Genomic DNA, 17,333 nt, shown 5'->3' on the forward strand with positions numbered 1-17,333 from the left:
TGATAACAGCAGCAGAGAGAAATGTGCTGGAAGCTCCCAAGGCACAAATCTGTGCACTGTCACCTTCAAGTTTCTTTAAAATGCCGGAAACAAGGCAGACTATACATGAAAAAGTGTTTGCCCATATATTAAAAACAATACTTACTAGAAATTAATTCACAGAAACAGGGGCATGAGATTAGGTATTAACATGGGCCTCATCTATGGTCTTATAGTATTGTAAAATGCCTAAATTGTGTAAAACTAAGTGTTAAGGTGTTTTGGTGTCCTTTGGGACCCTAAAAGATGGCTCCTCGAGATAGCTGCCCACTTTGCCCAGCTGTAAATCCAGCCTTGTTTGACATAGTCAGAATTTAAGCTTAATTGACTGCTGCACGTTTAATCCTAGCTGCATTCACACAATATTGAAATAATGAATGAGAAGAACTGTAAACTTAACCCCCTGCTACTAACCTTATAATCTCACCAGAGTTAGTCTTTAGTTGGCTAGTATCTCGTTTATTTATAGATGTTCATTAACAAGTGAAAAGACATATGAACACACTCTGTAGCTTCTCTTAAAAGGATGACTTTGCAGCCATTTTGCTTGCTAACATTTTGAGTAGCCTAGTTCTGCCCACAAAGCAGGAAATAACTTAAATATCAGAAATTCCCTATATCTGAGTTTTGGAATTGCAACCAATGGGGTTGAAAGAAATTGAGATTTGTCAGCTGCCTTTATTTCTGGTCTGAACAGTATTTTAGGCTACAAGGCCAAAGCCAAGCTGAATGACAGCAGCTATCTAGCATTACCTTAAAACTGGGAAATGGACAACTCTTAGCAACAACAACTTGCTGACTAAGTAGTCATTTCAAATACAAATATTAAACCCTAGCACAAACAGAAAGTTAGTTATTTACAGGAAATTCAGACACAATTGCCCAATTTTATAGAACACTAGCATGCTTTAGCATTAGCACTACCTCGCATGGGAAGTGGTGGTGGCTGTTGGAAAACTGCACATTTAGAGATTAGCCTCCGCTCTGGACAATATGTTGTTGTTCACTTCAAACACTTAAAAAAAAATAAAAAAATAAAAAAATGCCGTTTTCACTTGATTTATATTTCATTTTGTTAAATCCAAATTGTGAATTCACTGGCAAAGAATTAGTAGCCAACTTTCACAAGCTAGCTACCTTTACCCAGAATTGAGCTAAAGTCCCAAATGTAGTATGGAGCGCCCAACTCAGTGATTGACTTGGGAAACAGGGACACGACGCTGTAGCATCAGTTTTTTTGCTAAGAACTGTTGGTTAAGTCACAAAGAGGCAGTCCACCAAAACAAGCTGTATTCTTTTCGTAAAGAAGCGTAAGCCTTTGGAGCGACCCCCACGTTTAAACTTTTGAACAAATGTGCTGCTTTAATTACCATAAATAGACACAATGAGAACAGTATTAATCCTCAGACATAATGAAACGTTGAATTTACTGTAACACCTCCTTAAATACTGCAGGCTATGAGTTGTAGCCACAGTTCTGCTCTACCTTCAGGCTAGAAGATCTTTGCTGGACCAGCATAGGACACATGTTTATCTGGACTGAGACTTATGGAGGCTCTCGGGAGCCATCACGCCTGTCTGTCTGCCCTCTGGTTGGTCCGAGATGAGCCCGGCGGTGTGGGAAAACCCCAGGGCGGAGGATTAGACGGGAGAGAAGGGGGATTTGCTGGTTAAAAGCTGACCTCTGACATGCATACAACGGCCTTTTGATTCAACAGATCAGCCCATTCTGCTCTCCGCCTCTGGACTTTGCAGTCACGCTGTCACTTAACTAAGTCACATTCACTGTCATGGCTGGACAGGATAACAGGGGCTTATATGCAGGTCTGTTACGTGACAGGGAACCGATGGGAGAACCGATGTGAGAGCACAGAAGGCGTGATCGCACATTACTGGCACTGCATCAGCCCCCGAGACAAATGTGTGATACAGTCACACTGTTCACGACAGACTGAGTGAAAAGGTGAGACTGCAGGCTCGCGTTCTGATTACATTTCCAGGTGTGCATGTATTTAAACTTTCCAACCTAACCAGGCCATACATGTGCCCCGTGTTGAATATCACAATCATAGTCAAAGCTAATTTGAGCTCTCTCAAAATCAAATTTGAGAATCGTTACAGCCTGTCTGCCAGCCAAGACTACAACTGTATCAGGTTGAGAACTAAACCACAGATGGGGTTTACAATGAAAGGCTACCTCGCTGGTCAGTTACTCTGCTCTCTGGTTTCACAAGACTTTCAAACATTACAAATGGAAGACATTCCGCCGCAACTCCAGCACAGTATTCCACGCCACAGAAGTCTGGGTTTGATTCTCTTAATGTGCGTGTCTGTTTTATGTACTGCAGAAAGGAAGTCAATCGAATGTCACTGGCAAAAATTCAAACTATTTGATATTCTAGCGAAGCACTTAACTCTCCTGCTGATTAGAGCATCTATTAGATTAAAGACCAGAATGAATCAACCTGTAAAGGAAATGGAGTCGCTCCGTTTGAATAAAAATTGGATATGAAATCCAGGATATGGCGCGCGCTCCAAATTCAATCTATTTGGGTTGAAGCAGCTGGATGCCGATGTTCTGATCATCGGGAAATGGAAAGCGTTTCCCACATAACTGTATATTCACAGCGAGGGTCAGATGCTTTCCTAACAACTTTCACATCGTGGAACACTAAAACATTTCATTGAGCAATGGCCAATAAGCAACCTCAAAAACAATTTTAATTTCCCCTTGGGCATCGACTCTGCCTATACAGCCCCTATTACTCAGTATACTGACCACAAGGAGAGAGAAAAACACACATTGTCAAGTACACGACACCAGCCTCTTCGTCTCTCAGTTTCCCTTTCTCTCGTCTGCATGTTCCCTCTATTTATCTTTATTTGTTCTGCTGCTATTGTCGCGCTGATAATGCAGTATTACTGGTCTGGCCCACAGTCAAGGCAGCAGCAAACTTACAGTGCATTCATCTCCTTGGCAACCGCTCAATCTGCACAAATAAACTTGGCCAGATGAGCGATAATGGAAGATAGCGACAGAGAGACAGAGTATGAGTGCAACATTTAAATATGCGGAGCTCTAAGTGGTTTAAGCTGAAGCAACACAGAACACATTTTTGCACAATAGGTGTGATGATGGCTTCAGTCTGATCGCGAAAGGTAACTTTGTCAGGTGTCTGAATTACCGGCTCCTCATTTCCATCCGTCTTAATCCAGATGACTCAATGTCTGCGCCCACGCCATCTCTTTGCAACACACAAGCCTTAAAAGTACACGTCAACGTCACATCCTCCTGCCTGAACAGGCTTCAGCATGCACAGGGAAAATGTGAGATGTGTGCGTTTATGAATCATCAATCTATCCGTCTATCGCTTCAATCTGTTTCTGCAATCTGAAAAGAAAAATGTGTTTGTAAAAAAAAAATAACTCAAGGAACGAAGAGATTATTGTAGGAAAACAATAAATCAACCAAGCTAAAATTTCAGCAAGAAGAACAAGGAAATTGCAGTACATTAATGCCAAAGATATGTTTTAAGTAATTTAGGCTTGTAAATTGCCCCAGCACACAGCACTGGCATGTTCATTTTTCAGGCATAGAAATGCATTTCCCGGCACATATCTTTGGCACATTTAAAAAAAAAAAAAAAAAAACTATTATAAGGGATTACAACTATTACAACGGTCTACAGCCATGCTAGCATGCGGCTGTATGTCGGCACAGCTGTACTTGGAGCAAAGTGCCAATGATAGCATGCTAACGTGCTCAGTAAAAAAGTTAGCATGCCCTTGGCAGGTCAAATGTTCACCGAGTTCACCATGTTTACCATGTTTACCATCATAGTTTCACATGTTAGCACAAAACCATGTAATTACAACATAACCTGATGCACTAGGGACTAACAAGACTTTCTCCCCCCATAAGCTTACATTTGAAGAAGCGGCTGTGTACTGGATACTTTATTTTGAGCATCAACACTCTGTGAAAAAGACTTGTTTCACTATCATAATTTGAGCCACTTGGTCTGATTAGATTTGTTAAGTGTAGGTGAGCTACAAGATTAAATGACTGTATACCCATACAATTATTATTAGGGTGCTAAACCAGAAAGGTTGGCAGAAGACTCCAGTGCACACACTCTATGGGGCCTAGAAGCAGAAGATCCTGGTCATTTTATATGTAGGAAGTCATGCTTTTTTGGCTGCATTTGCTAAATAGCAACACACACAAAGCATACCTGAGACTGATGGGACTGTTTTGTGTGTGTGTGTGTGTGTGTGTGTGTGTGTGTGTGTGTGTGTATGTTTTAAATTTGTCATAAACAAAAGTATTTTAAATTAAAGTTTTGACAAGATGATGGAACAAAACGGATTGTGAAAGTTATTACAATTCATTCTTTGGGGAACATGTATGTCTGCTTCAACCTTTATGTTGGTGCTAGAGGAAAATTAAAGGAATCACTGATGTCAGTAGGATTTATCCTCTGGGGAACATGAATGTCTGTGTGCCAATACCATCTAATAGATAAACATATTCCATCAGAGTTAAAACTTTGACAACATTATGATTAATCTTCTGGGGAGCATGAATATCATGTCATGTCACTGAAATCCATTCAGTAGTTGTCGAGATGCTTCGTCGTGCTCATAGCTACACCACACCTGTGGGCAAAGATCTGTCCATATGTCATGTCAGATTATTGAAACTCTCATATCTTAACCTGAGAAATCATACATTGATGTTTCTGAATTGCTTCTGATGGGCATTTCAGCATCACCCAACACAACCGCCATCATTACAGTAGTCTTCTTTTTTTTTCTCCCTGCTTTGTGTATGTGCTGACCTGATGTCTCACCGAAGCAGTGTGTTACTTCTCTCGGGCCTCTATCAGAGGAAGCTGGCCATGCTTCACAGCCCTTTTTCATCTCGCGCTTCCTGCCCTCCCTCCAATCCCTCTGCACCCAGATCAGTTGATAGATACCTGTACAGCTTGGCACTGGGAGCCAGCCTACTCTCTCATCCATGAAATGCAGCCTTCACTTAAGAGCCTCTCCGCTATTAATACTCACACAAACACACAAACGCATACACGTGTATACACAGACACATGGGCCGAGGAAAAACAGCAAAAAAACACCCAATGGGGGAAAAAGGAAAGTGTTGTTGAACCAGCTGAACAGAAGCAGGAACCGCATCACAGCTCATCCAGCCTATTAGATTCGGCCCTGACTCATGCAGAACTGTGAGCAGAACTAAGACGACACCTCGCCCACTCCTCAGATGACGACAAATCACACGGAGACACAGACAGACAGGGGGAGGAAGAGAGAGAAAAACACAGAGAGGTACAGAGAGGAATATAGAAGGGTCAAAGCAGTGACGCGGGTAGAGTTCAGTCAGCTCAAAAAGACAAACATGTTCTCTTGTTGACACATTTGGACCGAGGAATCAAAATGCTCCATTGACACAGCGAACACGCCTTGTGTTATTTCTCCTCAGTGCTGTTTGATGGAGTGGCTGTCTGGGCCCTTTCTCCAATATTAGACAGTCAAATTCCCAGGGGACACTATGCTACTTAAGCCAACCAATAATCAGTGGGCTCGCTGAATCAATAAACCAATCAAATAATCTAACACTGCAGAGTCATCAAGCTCCTCTTTTTGCAGCTGGACAAATGAGGCTCTAGGCTCTGCTGGGATTTTTCTGGGGTCTCTAATGAAAACAGGAGAAGTCATTAAAGTAATGGGAGTCAAAGAGAAACCGTCAGCATCTCCCTAACTCACAGGGTCGACCTAATAAACAAAGTAATCATCTCAGTCCCATGACGTACAGTAGCTCTGAAAATACTCTCACTGCCAGTCACTTTAAAACTTCAGCTTGCAATCCTGCTGTTGCTGTTGTACAATGGTGACCTCTATTGGCTGCTACAAACTTAAACATTAAAACGGGACACCCTTTTTTCCAAAATCTGAGGAAGTCTTAAAGTCCTTGGAGGTCTGTGTGTTCATACTACAACGTTGGTACGCCTCTGATCAAGGGTTTTCCCCTCCACACAGCCCCCGGATGGGAACAGGTGGCTGGATGGCGAGAACTTGGGGGGATAAAACATGAGGAGGAGATAATCAAAGAGGTCTTTGAAGTGGTGCACTGCTTAAACCTCCTCGCTGCACTGGGCTGGCAGTCTTTAAACTGGAGTGATGAGGAGATGCATGGATGGATGGATGGATGGATGGATGGATGGATGCAGGGAGGAAGAGACAGGAGGACGCAGAGAGGAAGTGTTAGTGGTGCACTGAGGTGGATGTTGTTGTCCAGATGAGTGAATGAATGAAGACAGATTAAGGATAACAATAGATAAATGCAGGAAATGAAAAAAGGGCAACTGTGAGAAAAAAACAGCACGTGTTAACGAGAAATATTTACTTTTCTGTCAATCATATGTTGCCTACACACATCCATCTACTGCTGAATTAATCTGTCAATCAACAGAGTTGATAACAATTAGTATAACTAATTAAATATCAACCTCATTCACGAAGCGGAAATACATACACTTATTGACTCCAATTTCTCAGTCTGTTTAACAGCCAGTCATCTGGTCAGCTCCAGACTGAAATATCTTGACAATAAGGACTACTGGATGGATTACCATAACCTTTTCTTTTATTATTACTTGTCATTATTTATTATTTTAGGTACTTTTATTTATCATTCATTATTAACATTAATCATGGTTCCCAGAAGATAAATCCTGATGACCTTTGGGATTCCCCAACTTTTCCTTTGGCACCTAAATGAGGTTGGATTAATATCCATGGAATGTGCTTAAAAAATAATCACAGTCCCCAGAGGATGCATTCTAAAAACTTTGGTGATTCCCATTTGAAAACTTTTGGTTTTGACGCCTCTCTCTGGGAGGGATTTTATTAAAACATTGACAACTATTGGATGGATTGCAGTTTTATTTTATACAGACATTCATGGTTCCCAGAGGATGAAACCAAATGATTCTGGGGATTTCCCGGATTCTCCTTTAGTGAAGACATGAGGTTGATTGATGCTTGTGATGGAATTTGATGAAAAATATTCAAAGGTTCCCAGAGGATAAATTTATCCTTACTTCCCTCGTCTCAAGCTCCAATAATAGCTACTGGTAATAGCTACTTGATAGATTGACACCAAAGTTTAATTAATGGTTTCTGGATGGTGTACCCAAATGATTTCCATTTAATAACTTGTCCTCTAGCACAACCAGCAGGTTTTGACTTTGGGGGATTTTGCTGAAATAATAACAACTACAGGATGGACTGCCATGACATTTGGTTAAGATGTTCATGGTCCAGGGAGGAGGACTTAAAATTGAGTTTTGATATGCTGGCCTTTCATTTAGCACCATTGTCAGAATCAGTTTTCTTTTGGTTCTTTGTTTCATTGTTGTTGTAAGAAATAAAAACAAGATGCGTCACAGTTGATATGATGGACTTTAGTGCTGCTGTCATGGGCTCTCATTTTTGTTCCTCCCAAGGAGCTGCTGAATCGTGTTTGACAGCTAGAGGTGAAATTCAGAATAACCAGTCCAGTAATGAGCCTCATAACATACCCAATGTTACTACACTAACGATGATGATGCCAAAATAATGCTAGTTTACTAAACTACACTCAAGAAGGCACAGCACTTTTGGACTCACTTTTCAGTTAAAGTTAATGTCTACGTTTCCAGAGAAAGTGCTAGCAAGGTAACAGACTCTTAGTATTGTTTATCATTATGAATGACATCATTTTTTGAATGACATTTTGTCCCACAAAATAAACAAATGGAAAAAGAAACCTCTGACTTTTATTGTATTACTGGAATAGTTTTTTTTTCTTTTCACTTTATCTTGATGTTTTGTGGACTGATTTTTTTAATCAATAATGAAAATAACTGCTGCAATCCTTTACCCGCCTCCCTCAGTTGCCTCTACCAAGAAACAAACCGTGTAACGTCTCCAGAGCTGGGCCAAATCCACTGATTCATTCAGCCGATAAGGAAATCAGAGTTTGATGTGAGAGAGGCTGTAATGATTCTGAGACAAATCTAATCCATTGAGTGTTTTCAAGCAACCCCATGAGTTTGTGTGTAGTTGTTAAGACTGCTGGGAGCTTGTGCGACTCGTAGGAGACCACAGAGCTTGCACAACAGGAATGAGAATGCAAACTCTCTGAATGAAAATGAAGGTGAGCAGGTGTGTGTGTGCTTCCAACACAAAGTGGAAACTGCTTTGGCCCAGTGATAATGTGTTTCACACCTTTTTTAGTCACAGGAAGGTGAAAGAGATGGGAAGAGGTGGTAGATATATATAGGGTGTGTAACTATTTCTTGGATCAAATTCTTACACTAATGCCTGAACTATACAATCAGTGAAAATCAACATTTGTTCAAAGCACAAAGAGTGAAACTAATTTGGAGCTCAATGATATCAGCAAGCACAAATTCAGAAGCTCGCCCAGCTGAAGTGCATGAAGAAACTAACACAGGAACATTCAGGATGACATGAATTAACTCTCTGCCGGGGTGGGCGGGTTGGAATTGTAGGCCAGAGTGCAGTAAATGCTAACTTGCTGTGCGTATGACAGCACTGAGCCTGCCTCCCTTTTATTTCCAGTGACAGTTCAAAGGCAGCTTAGCACGCTAAGCCTTCATTAAGGCATGGATCAGCACCAGGGCAAAAATCGGGGTGAATTAGCATCGCTGGTGCATAGGTCAGGGTGAATTACAGAGGTTTGCCGATTTGGGATGGGTGAAAACCAGCTGCAAGTGATACGAGACTACAAGCATGCTAATTTACAGCAGCAGAGTACAAAAATAGAATTTACAGCTAATTTCATTCACATCCTTTAATGTATCCGTGGCTTCAGTATGTTTTTCCAGCTCTGGAAAGTGTTGCTAGTAATCTGGCTTCTCACCAAAATGACCAATACTTTTCACACTGTGGGATTTCTGTATGGATGGCTTTGTGTCTCTGCTTCATCTCGTCATTCACTCATTCCAGCGCTGACTGACATCTCTTCTCCAGGTAGTAACTCACTTTACCATCACTGACACCTCTCATCCATACAAAAAGAACTGACGTGTACAGAAACAGCGAGGCATTAAAGAAAACACCACACGAAAAAATTATGTGTATCCGGGCTGCATTACTTTTGACTCATTTTCAAATAAATGTTTGAATGGTTTTAAATGAGAGGGACAAAACAGACTTATCTCGTAGATAGTCAGTAAAAGAGAGACAGATTTAATAACACTGCTCAGTTTATCTCCATGCTCGAGTCAATAAGAGCATATTATGCTTAAAAACACCCACATGCCATCTTCTGCAAGGGACTAAAAGGACTTTTCTGATGCCTATCAGTCTTAATCCAAATTCATGAGCACCTGTTAGAGATGACCTTGATAAGAGGAGCAGGGAACATACTCGGTGGAAAAGCTACTGGCTTTATTGCAGAAGCTGCCAGGCAACATTACACAGACTTACACAGCTGTCCTACATAATAAAAGCTCTCTTAAGACTATATGAAAGAGAATATGTCGGCTTTGATTAGATAACGCAGTCAATGATTCAAAAGTGGTGAAGTACAACAATGTATATTGAGCAGCTGAAGGAGATAATGCATCATGGAGCATAATGCTGGCGCCTATTTTTGTCTTTAGGGGCGTATCGCTCATCATTCACCCATATAGAAAAAGTAATGCCAGAGATGATGGACCTTTTATGTATTTGCATTTCTCTTTTTTTAGTCCATCACAGGCTCGGGCCTACGGTGATTTTCAGTGGTAACCATCTCACCAAAAAAATGCAATCAATCAAAAGCAAATTCAATTTCTGTTCTCTTGTGAAACAGTTTGGAGATTTTACCCGTGAGCGTTGGTGTGACCTTGCTGCAAACAGAGTGGCTAGATTGGACATGTTTGCCTCCTGCTGGTCAGTTTAGTGCCTTTCACCACATGAGAGGAAAATCGCTGGATGGAGTGCTGAACCACAGAGCTTCCTGAAAACCTCTTTGGAGCACATCTTACTCACTTAATCTGACACGCCGGTGTCTCAGTTTGATGTCATGAAAGAGAAGAACGCTGCAGGAACAGATCATTCAAAAATGTAATCGTGTACATAAAACCAGCTCGTCCTTTCATGACCCTTTTCTCTTCTTTTGTTCATAGGTCTGTTATTTGTAAAGCAAGACACCTACAAATAGGACACTGTAGACACAAAAGGCAAATGCAGCTAAAAAAAGGAACATAGCTGCCACTGTGTAAATGACAGGAGTAATTATAACGCCGAGCTGACACACTGACCTTTGAATAGCTCAGCTTGAATCGGGCTAAAATAAGAGGAGTAACAGCGGCGAGGGTGCAGCACGTCTGAGGTACTGAGGTGAGGAAGCAGCTCTCACTCTGGCATATATTTGACCTCATGTGGCGCTTCTTTTTTTCCCCAGGGACAGCACTGGGATGACTGTTTCTCTTTCACGGACAAATGGAACCACAGTTCACTGACCGCACAGCAGAAATGTGCTTGTGTTACTGCTTTGTCTACTTTCGCATGTAGCTTAAAGGGGCACTATGTAGTTTTGGAAGAGAAATTCAAACTCAGAATTGTAATGTTTATATAATAATGGGGTCATAATACAAACTGAGTAATAGTCAGCTTTTCCACATCTGAGTGAACAGTAAAAATAAGGTCCCCAGAACACTGTTTGAAGCGAGAAAGGTGGCAGGGTCCGCCACACATAAACGGGTAAAAGTAAAAAATGGGACGAAATTCTGTTGTCCTTTAGCGTCAGCTTGTTTACTCAGTCATGAAAACAACGAGAGTGTGTTTATTTACTTTGTTCAGGCTCCTCTTCTAATTCAAATTTCTTCCCCAACACCACATAGTGCACCTTTAAATCAAAAATTCAAATGCGCAAGGTTTCAGTCAGCGAACTGGAGAGCATGTCATGCGATGCTAATGATACAGGAGCAACAGAAAGTTACAAAAGCAACTGCAAACACTGGAGCACAGGAGCAACCCGGCACCTCTCCGGATCTCCCGTTACACGTCCGAGACCCACCTGGTGGATGAGGTGACACCACTTGCTGTCACCGCTTACACATCCATCTTTCCCCTTCCGCATGAGGCTGACAACCACATGTGCCACATATGCTACATGCAAACACACCAGGACATGCAAAACAGAACACACACACACACAAACACACACACACACACACACACACACACACACACACACACACACACACACACGCTCTTCGTCTCCAGAGGTGTCACATGTGCATAATTATGAGCTGCATCCAAACCAGATGAGAGTTTGATGAGAGACCATTTCCTCTCGGCTGATACGCTCTTCAGATAAACACCCAGCCAACACAATCAAACAGAGGAGGCGTGAAACACTCTGCATGAAAAAGGAATACAACTGGTTGTTAACAATGATTGAGCGCACACTCACAATATCTAATTTAAGCCATATCAAAAGGACCACAGTGTTCTTTCTTGCTGGCACCGGTGAAGCATAGCGTGTGCTCAAAATAACAAATCAGGCGATATCTCCTGCTTGTGTGCTCGCTCCATGACAAATGTTCCTTTACCTGTGTCGTGCGCTCATTATCAAATGGAGGAAATGAGAGATACAGCAGGAATTCGGCCTTGAGTGTTTTTTTTTTTTTCCTGTAGCTGCGACCTCTGTGTGTGTTTTTGTGTCACACCAAGCGTGGCTCGCCAATTTTGATGCCGGGATTTCATTGGAATTCAGCAGCTGACCGTCAGGCCCCCTCAGGACCCCGGCCCGTCTGCGTGCGTAAGACCATCTTTGTCTCCGTGACTGCCATGCATGATGCTCGCAGAGGCAAAGCAGACACTGTTTTTTTTTTTTTTTTTTTGGTGTATTTACCTCGGCACAGAGGGAGGGACGGTTTAAGGCGAGATGAGGGGGAAAAACAAGGGAGACAACAGCGGCGGAAGAGAGTAAGAGAGGAGGGATGGGACGCGACAAGTTCAGCCCAGCCCTGTCTGAGAATCCAAAAAGGTCAAACTATGATTTATATCAGGGCTCCACAGCTCTCCGGGTTTGTATTATCTGTGAGCATCAGTCATACATCACGTGACCGCGCAGACCTGTCAAAATATAACCCCCCCTTCAAAATAGATCTCCTCCCGACGACAAAGACAAAACACACCGTTTATGCGATGAAAAGCCCAGTTAAACAAGTCATTCGCCTCCTGACCCACACGAGCGCTATCACAGATGAAGTCCAAAAAACAAGCCCGGGGAGGGAGAGAGAGGTGTTTTTCAAGGAGGCTTCCCATCACCATGCAAATACACGGACATGGCTCCGGTGATAATTCTGCTAAGTTTCCATTGTGTGGCTCCTTCTTTTCTCTCTCTCCCCCCCCTTACCTCATACTGAGTCTTCTTCTTTTCTGCCCCAAAAGCCACAGCCCATTCATATGCCTGGGCGCCCTGACAGTTTTATTTGCCAGGCCGTCTTGTTAACACAGTGAATAGCGGAGCCCGGCCTGTGTTATGCAGATCAGACTGGGTTACCGAGGGGACAGACGTCAGCAAGCCATTCAGTGGCTGGGTTAAAACTCAACCCTGATCCCTCTTGTTCCACCGTGACCATCCGCTTTTCTCCTCCTCTTCTACTGCTGCTGCGCTTAGCCAGCTAAAGTTTCAGCTAAAGCCCTGTCGCACACAACGACGGGCTTTGTCCTGCGCCGGTCGGCTCTGGCAACCTGAACTAAACCTTTAAATGAAGTTTTATGCTGTGCTCTTGGCCGGGGGAAATGAGGGAATAGGCAAATAGCCAGATATCATAGCATGAATCCTCCTTTGTAATGTGACTCACGTCTGGACTGACCTCACCCCACCGGCAGGTCAAGTGTAGCCTTTTAAGCGTGCGTTAGATGCAGACCTAAGTGGGTCATGTGATCGGGCCGATCAGGTAGCCCGTTCGCACTCAGGGCACATGTTAATAGGGCTGGTAATGAGTCTCATTAGCACAAGGAAAATCAATCAAGCCAAAGGCAGGAATGAATAATTCAGCAGGAGCATGTTGTGCAAGGAGAATCTACTCCTATTGCTAACCTGCCCAGAGCCACCCACTCAGCTTACTGAGCTCCACAGGCAGCCAGGTAACACAAGCTTTTCCTTTCGTCCGGCCATTTTTTTTTTTTTTTTTTTTAACCACATCGGGGCGAGCAGAGCAGCACAGGTGTCCTTTTCCACGGCAACTTCCGCAACCCTATCCCAAGACATCTGAAGGGATGCACGGGAAGAGCAGTGCCCTGACTCTTCGACTGAGCCTTTGAAAGGGGCACTGTGTAGTTTTGGAACACTGTTGGATGCCAGAAGGTTGGCAGGGTCCGCCAAATATAAACAAAGTGAAACAAGATGAAACTGTGTTGTCCTTTAAGTTCAGTTTGTCTGAAGATCCTTTGCTCCTCTGATTAGAATGTCGTCACCAAAACTCCATTATGCCCCTTTAAACGTGTCAGTCAAAGTCAGTGCACTGCCAAACATTTGCTCAGCCTTGTGAACCATGAACTTGACTCATAATAGCAGCGGCTCTACGGCAGACTTCCGTCACACAGAATGAGACTGCACACAGTCGTAGTTTCAGCCACTTGCATTCAGTCGCGAGGGGGGAAAAAAAACATTTCTTCGTAATCTAAAGTTTGCAGAGATGGTCTACCAGGCTTGACACTCACATCTGAGTGAAATAACATCGAGAGCAGATTCTTCAGAGTGATGTTTTGGTAGGCCCGGGTGATTTTAAATACCAGGAGCTCTTCTGAGCCGACGCTGAATGGGAAATGCCTCAACACACTCAGTCGACTTACTATAAAGGATGAGGCTGAGACACCCGCAGGAGTTCAGCTTAGCAGGAACATCTTATATACAGTACGGGCACTACAGAAGAGGAGATGAAGAGGAAGAAGAAAGAAAAGGGAGGAAAGACAGTGCCTCTACTGTACATGCATCGATTGAATATTCAGAGAATTCATCAATATTTCAGAGAATTCCGAGACAAACACGTGTTAAAAGTGTGGAGAATGGCAGGGGAGCTGTGTCGCTGTTAACTGTAATTTATTCTCTCAGAGCTCTACTCTCCTGGCGATGCCGCGACAAACAAACACATGTCTACCAACATGGATTACATGTCATAGAAAAACTAATACATGCAGTAATCAAATGATGCCAGAAAAAAAAAGCTTGATTTACTGGAAAACTGGTATGAAAATGCAGAACTTACGTACAGACTTCTTCACAGATGTGAGCTCCACTCATCAAATTCAGTGTCATGGAGAAGTGGAAGCTTTTCTCCCTCAATAATTTATGTTATTTTATAGCTAATTAACCATTTTATTGTATCGATTTTATCTGCTGTGGTTACCTAATTACGCTTTGGGGATTGATAGAGTCATTAATCTATCTATCTATCTATCTATCTATCTATCTATCTATCTATCTATCTATCTATCTATCTATCTATCTATCTATCTATCTATCTATCTCAGGTATTCAGTCATGAACCGAAGTATATCGGACAAATTTGACCTGATCGTGGATGTAAAGTTAAATAATAAACCAGCTTATTTCAATTCATCCTGGGGAACGCATGTCTAGATACCAAATGTCGTGGCAATGTATTCAATAGTTCCTGGGACGTTTCACTCCAAACCACAAATGTAGACATCGTGGTCAGCCAGGGATCCCCACAATCAATTAGGGCACATTTGTTCAGCACCGTGGATGAAATGGACATGGAACAGTTGCTGAGATGGACCAATATTGCCACTGTGGTACAACAAGTCGTGAGTATGTTAAACAGGATCATTTCTTGGCTGCGATGCCAGTTAGAACACAACTTTCTGAAGCGTTTACAGGTTTTACTGGGAGGAAAATGTTTATTTTAGTTTAGAATCTAGATAGACGTGCAGCACCAGAAAAAGCCTGTGTTACATCATTATCAGTCATCCGCAGAGCCACAAAACTCTGCTGTTGATTCTGTAACTGGCAGCTTTCGGGAAAGAGATTAATCATCCCTGCTGGAGGACATGTGAGGTTTGAAAATGTAGCAACGCACCGCAACGACTCTTTATATTCACATTAGATGAAGACCAAATCTATCTGAAAGTGTTTATTTTGCCTCAGTCGACGAAGCAACGGACAAACAGCGTCTGGCACGTGACCAGCGGAGAGGCTACGTGTTCGCAGGCGTCCTCCATCTCCCTCTCTCTAACCTCGGGGTCACTCAGAGTCCACCACATTCCAGGACACCTGATTACCGCCATACCTTGTTAAATTAGCATGAAAACACATTTATTGATAAAAAGGGAGGAAATACTTTGTGTGCAGAAAGAGAAAGAGAGCTATAAAACAGCCCTTTTTTGCCTCCGCACACAGAGTCTGGCTCCGTAAGTCTGTGTCCACTGACAGCGTTTTATTCCGGTTTGTCGGAGAGGAAGAAGTCGACTTTTTATTGTGAGACTGCAAAGATGGGCAATTAAAAGGCAGCATTCCTGAGCCCCGCTGTTGCCCCTGTGAGAGTTTGCTTTACAGCAAAGCAGGCCGGATGGCCTTTATGTTGAGACCCTCCCCCTCCATTGTGGATATCCATCAAGAAAAAGAACATGCCTGACAAATCCACGGCTGCCATGTCAACTTACAAACAACCTGGCTTCAACCTTGGTTCACATTTCTTTTAATCTCAAATACTGTAGTTTTGTGCTTTTATTTTGTGTGTAAGAGTCATTGTGGTGTGCTGCAGAATGAAGTGTGCAGGTGTAAATTAAATTCAAACTGAATTCTATTTACTTCACACAGCTCGGTTTTGTTGAGCTCATCATTTCGGACTTCTCCCCCTGAAGGCATCCTCAGTGCACCAAGTCAAGCAGCTCACTGTGTTCCACGATTTCCAGTGTAGGGTTTGTAATCAGTACACGACGTGCCTTCCCGGTGTTGTTGTTTCCACAGAGCGGGCTTCCTTAACATAGCTCACAACATCTCTATTAAGCCAGTGCTGCTTATGGAGTCACTTTGTTGCTGAAGTGATTATAAGAATCAGCTGATACTGATCGACTCGCAGGGCTCAGGGCTCTCCTAGAACGGGTGTGATGCTTTTTTGCATCGCATTCCTCAAGCAGACACATTAGTCACACTCTTTCACACACTAACACAAACCACCTGCGCCTCATAGCGCGACCGCGTCTCCTCACAATATACAGTTTGTTTCCCCGCAGAGGTTGCATTTTGCGTCGCGACGGAGTGAGTGTATAGGCAGCGGGCTTGAACCCCCCCCCCCCCCCGCTGCAAGACAGGTCTCTACAGTAAAAACTATTATCTTAGAGCACACAGGGGCTGAACAATGGTTTCTTCACAGCAGTATGGATGGCTGCTTCTATTCACACTAGCAGGGATCTGAAAGGGCTCCTCCTGAATGGCACTCTACTTGAAGAAGAAACCCCAGTGTTGTGTTTTTGTACTGTGCTGGGCAATTGTTAGCACTTAATCACCTGGATACAGGTCGCCATGTCAGGGCAGCAAATTCCCCAGGGTTTAAGCTCTCTTGCTGTATTAATTCACTGATGACGGATGCTTCAGACGGCGTCAGGTTTGATATCGAATGCACTCTGGGCATCATAACCTACTGTGTGTGGGCATCAGTATACAGAGGCGAGTCTAGAGTCTGTTGGAGATAAGGGTGAAATTTCTTAGGAGGCCCCTCAGCCCATCACCGGCATGGAGTGAAGCGACACTCTTACCTCCATTTGTGCAGGGCGAAGCCAGGACACTGTTCTCCACAGGTGATACAGGGCTGTCCTCTCTGCGGCTCATCCGCTGGTTTCAGCTGGGGACAAACAGGGGCACAAGATGAAGGGTCACAGTTTACACTGGTTTTAGACAACACTGCTGATATCCTCTGCAACCCATCGTGCAAAATAGTGTGTTTATCCTTTTTTGACTGTTATGTAGCATAAAGGGACTAAACTCAGTTTCATTTTTACAACCCCGGTGTTGTAAAATGATGTTAAAGTAACTTTTACCTTTACCTGTAGCAAGATTCTTTTATTATTGATTAATCTGGCAATTATCATTATAATTAATAGTTTAGGCTGTTAAAAAATTAGGAAAAATGCTCATCACGATTTCCTAGAGCTCAGAGTGACATCTTATTACAGCCTGACCCATATACGTATCTGTCGGCCGATATCATCGGCTCATATAGGCCTATTGCAGATGTCCGAAACTT

At 43.0% G+C, this 17,333-nt stretch overlaps 1 protein-coding gene across 1 annotated transcript in view; it reads right to left on the reverse strand.

Annotated features, from left to right (window-relative positions):
* Nucleotides 1-17,333, reverse strand: part of prickle2b (prickle homolog 2b) — a 92,432-nt gene that overhangs the window by 73,881 nt on the left and 1,218 nt on the right. The window contains exon 2 of the mRNA XM_037102274.1: nt 16,846-16,931. Within this exon, the coding sequence (XP_036958169.1) occupies nt 16,846-16,931 (86 nt within the window). The remainder of the gene's footprint in view (nt 1-16,845; nt 16,932-17,333) is intronic.

Source organism: Acanthopagrus latus, chromosome 6 (assembly GCF_904848185.1).
Source record: "Acanthopagrus latus isolate v.2019 chromosome 6, fAcaLat1.1, whole genome shotgun sequence".
In the NCBI taxonomy this organism is placed as follows: Eukaryota; Metazoa; Chordata; class Actinopteri; order Spariformes; family Sparidae; genus Acanthopagrus; species Acanthopagrus latus.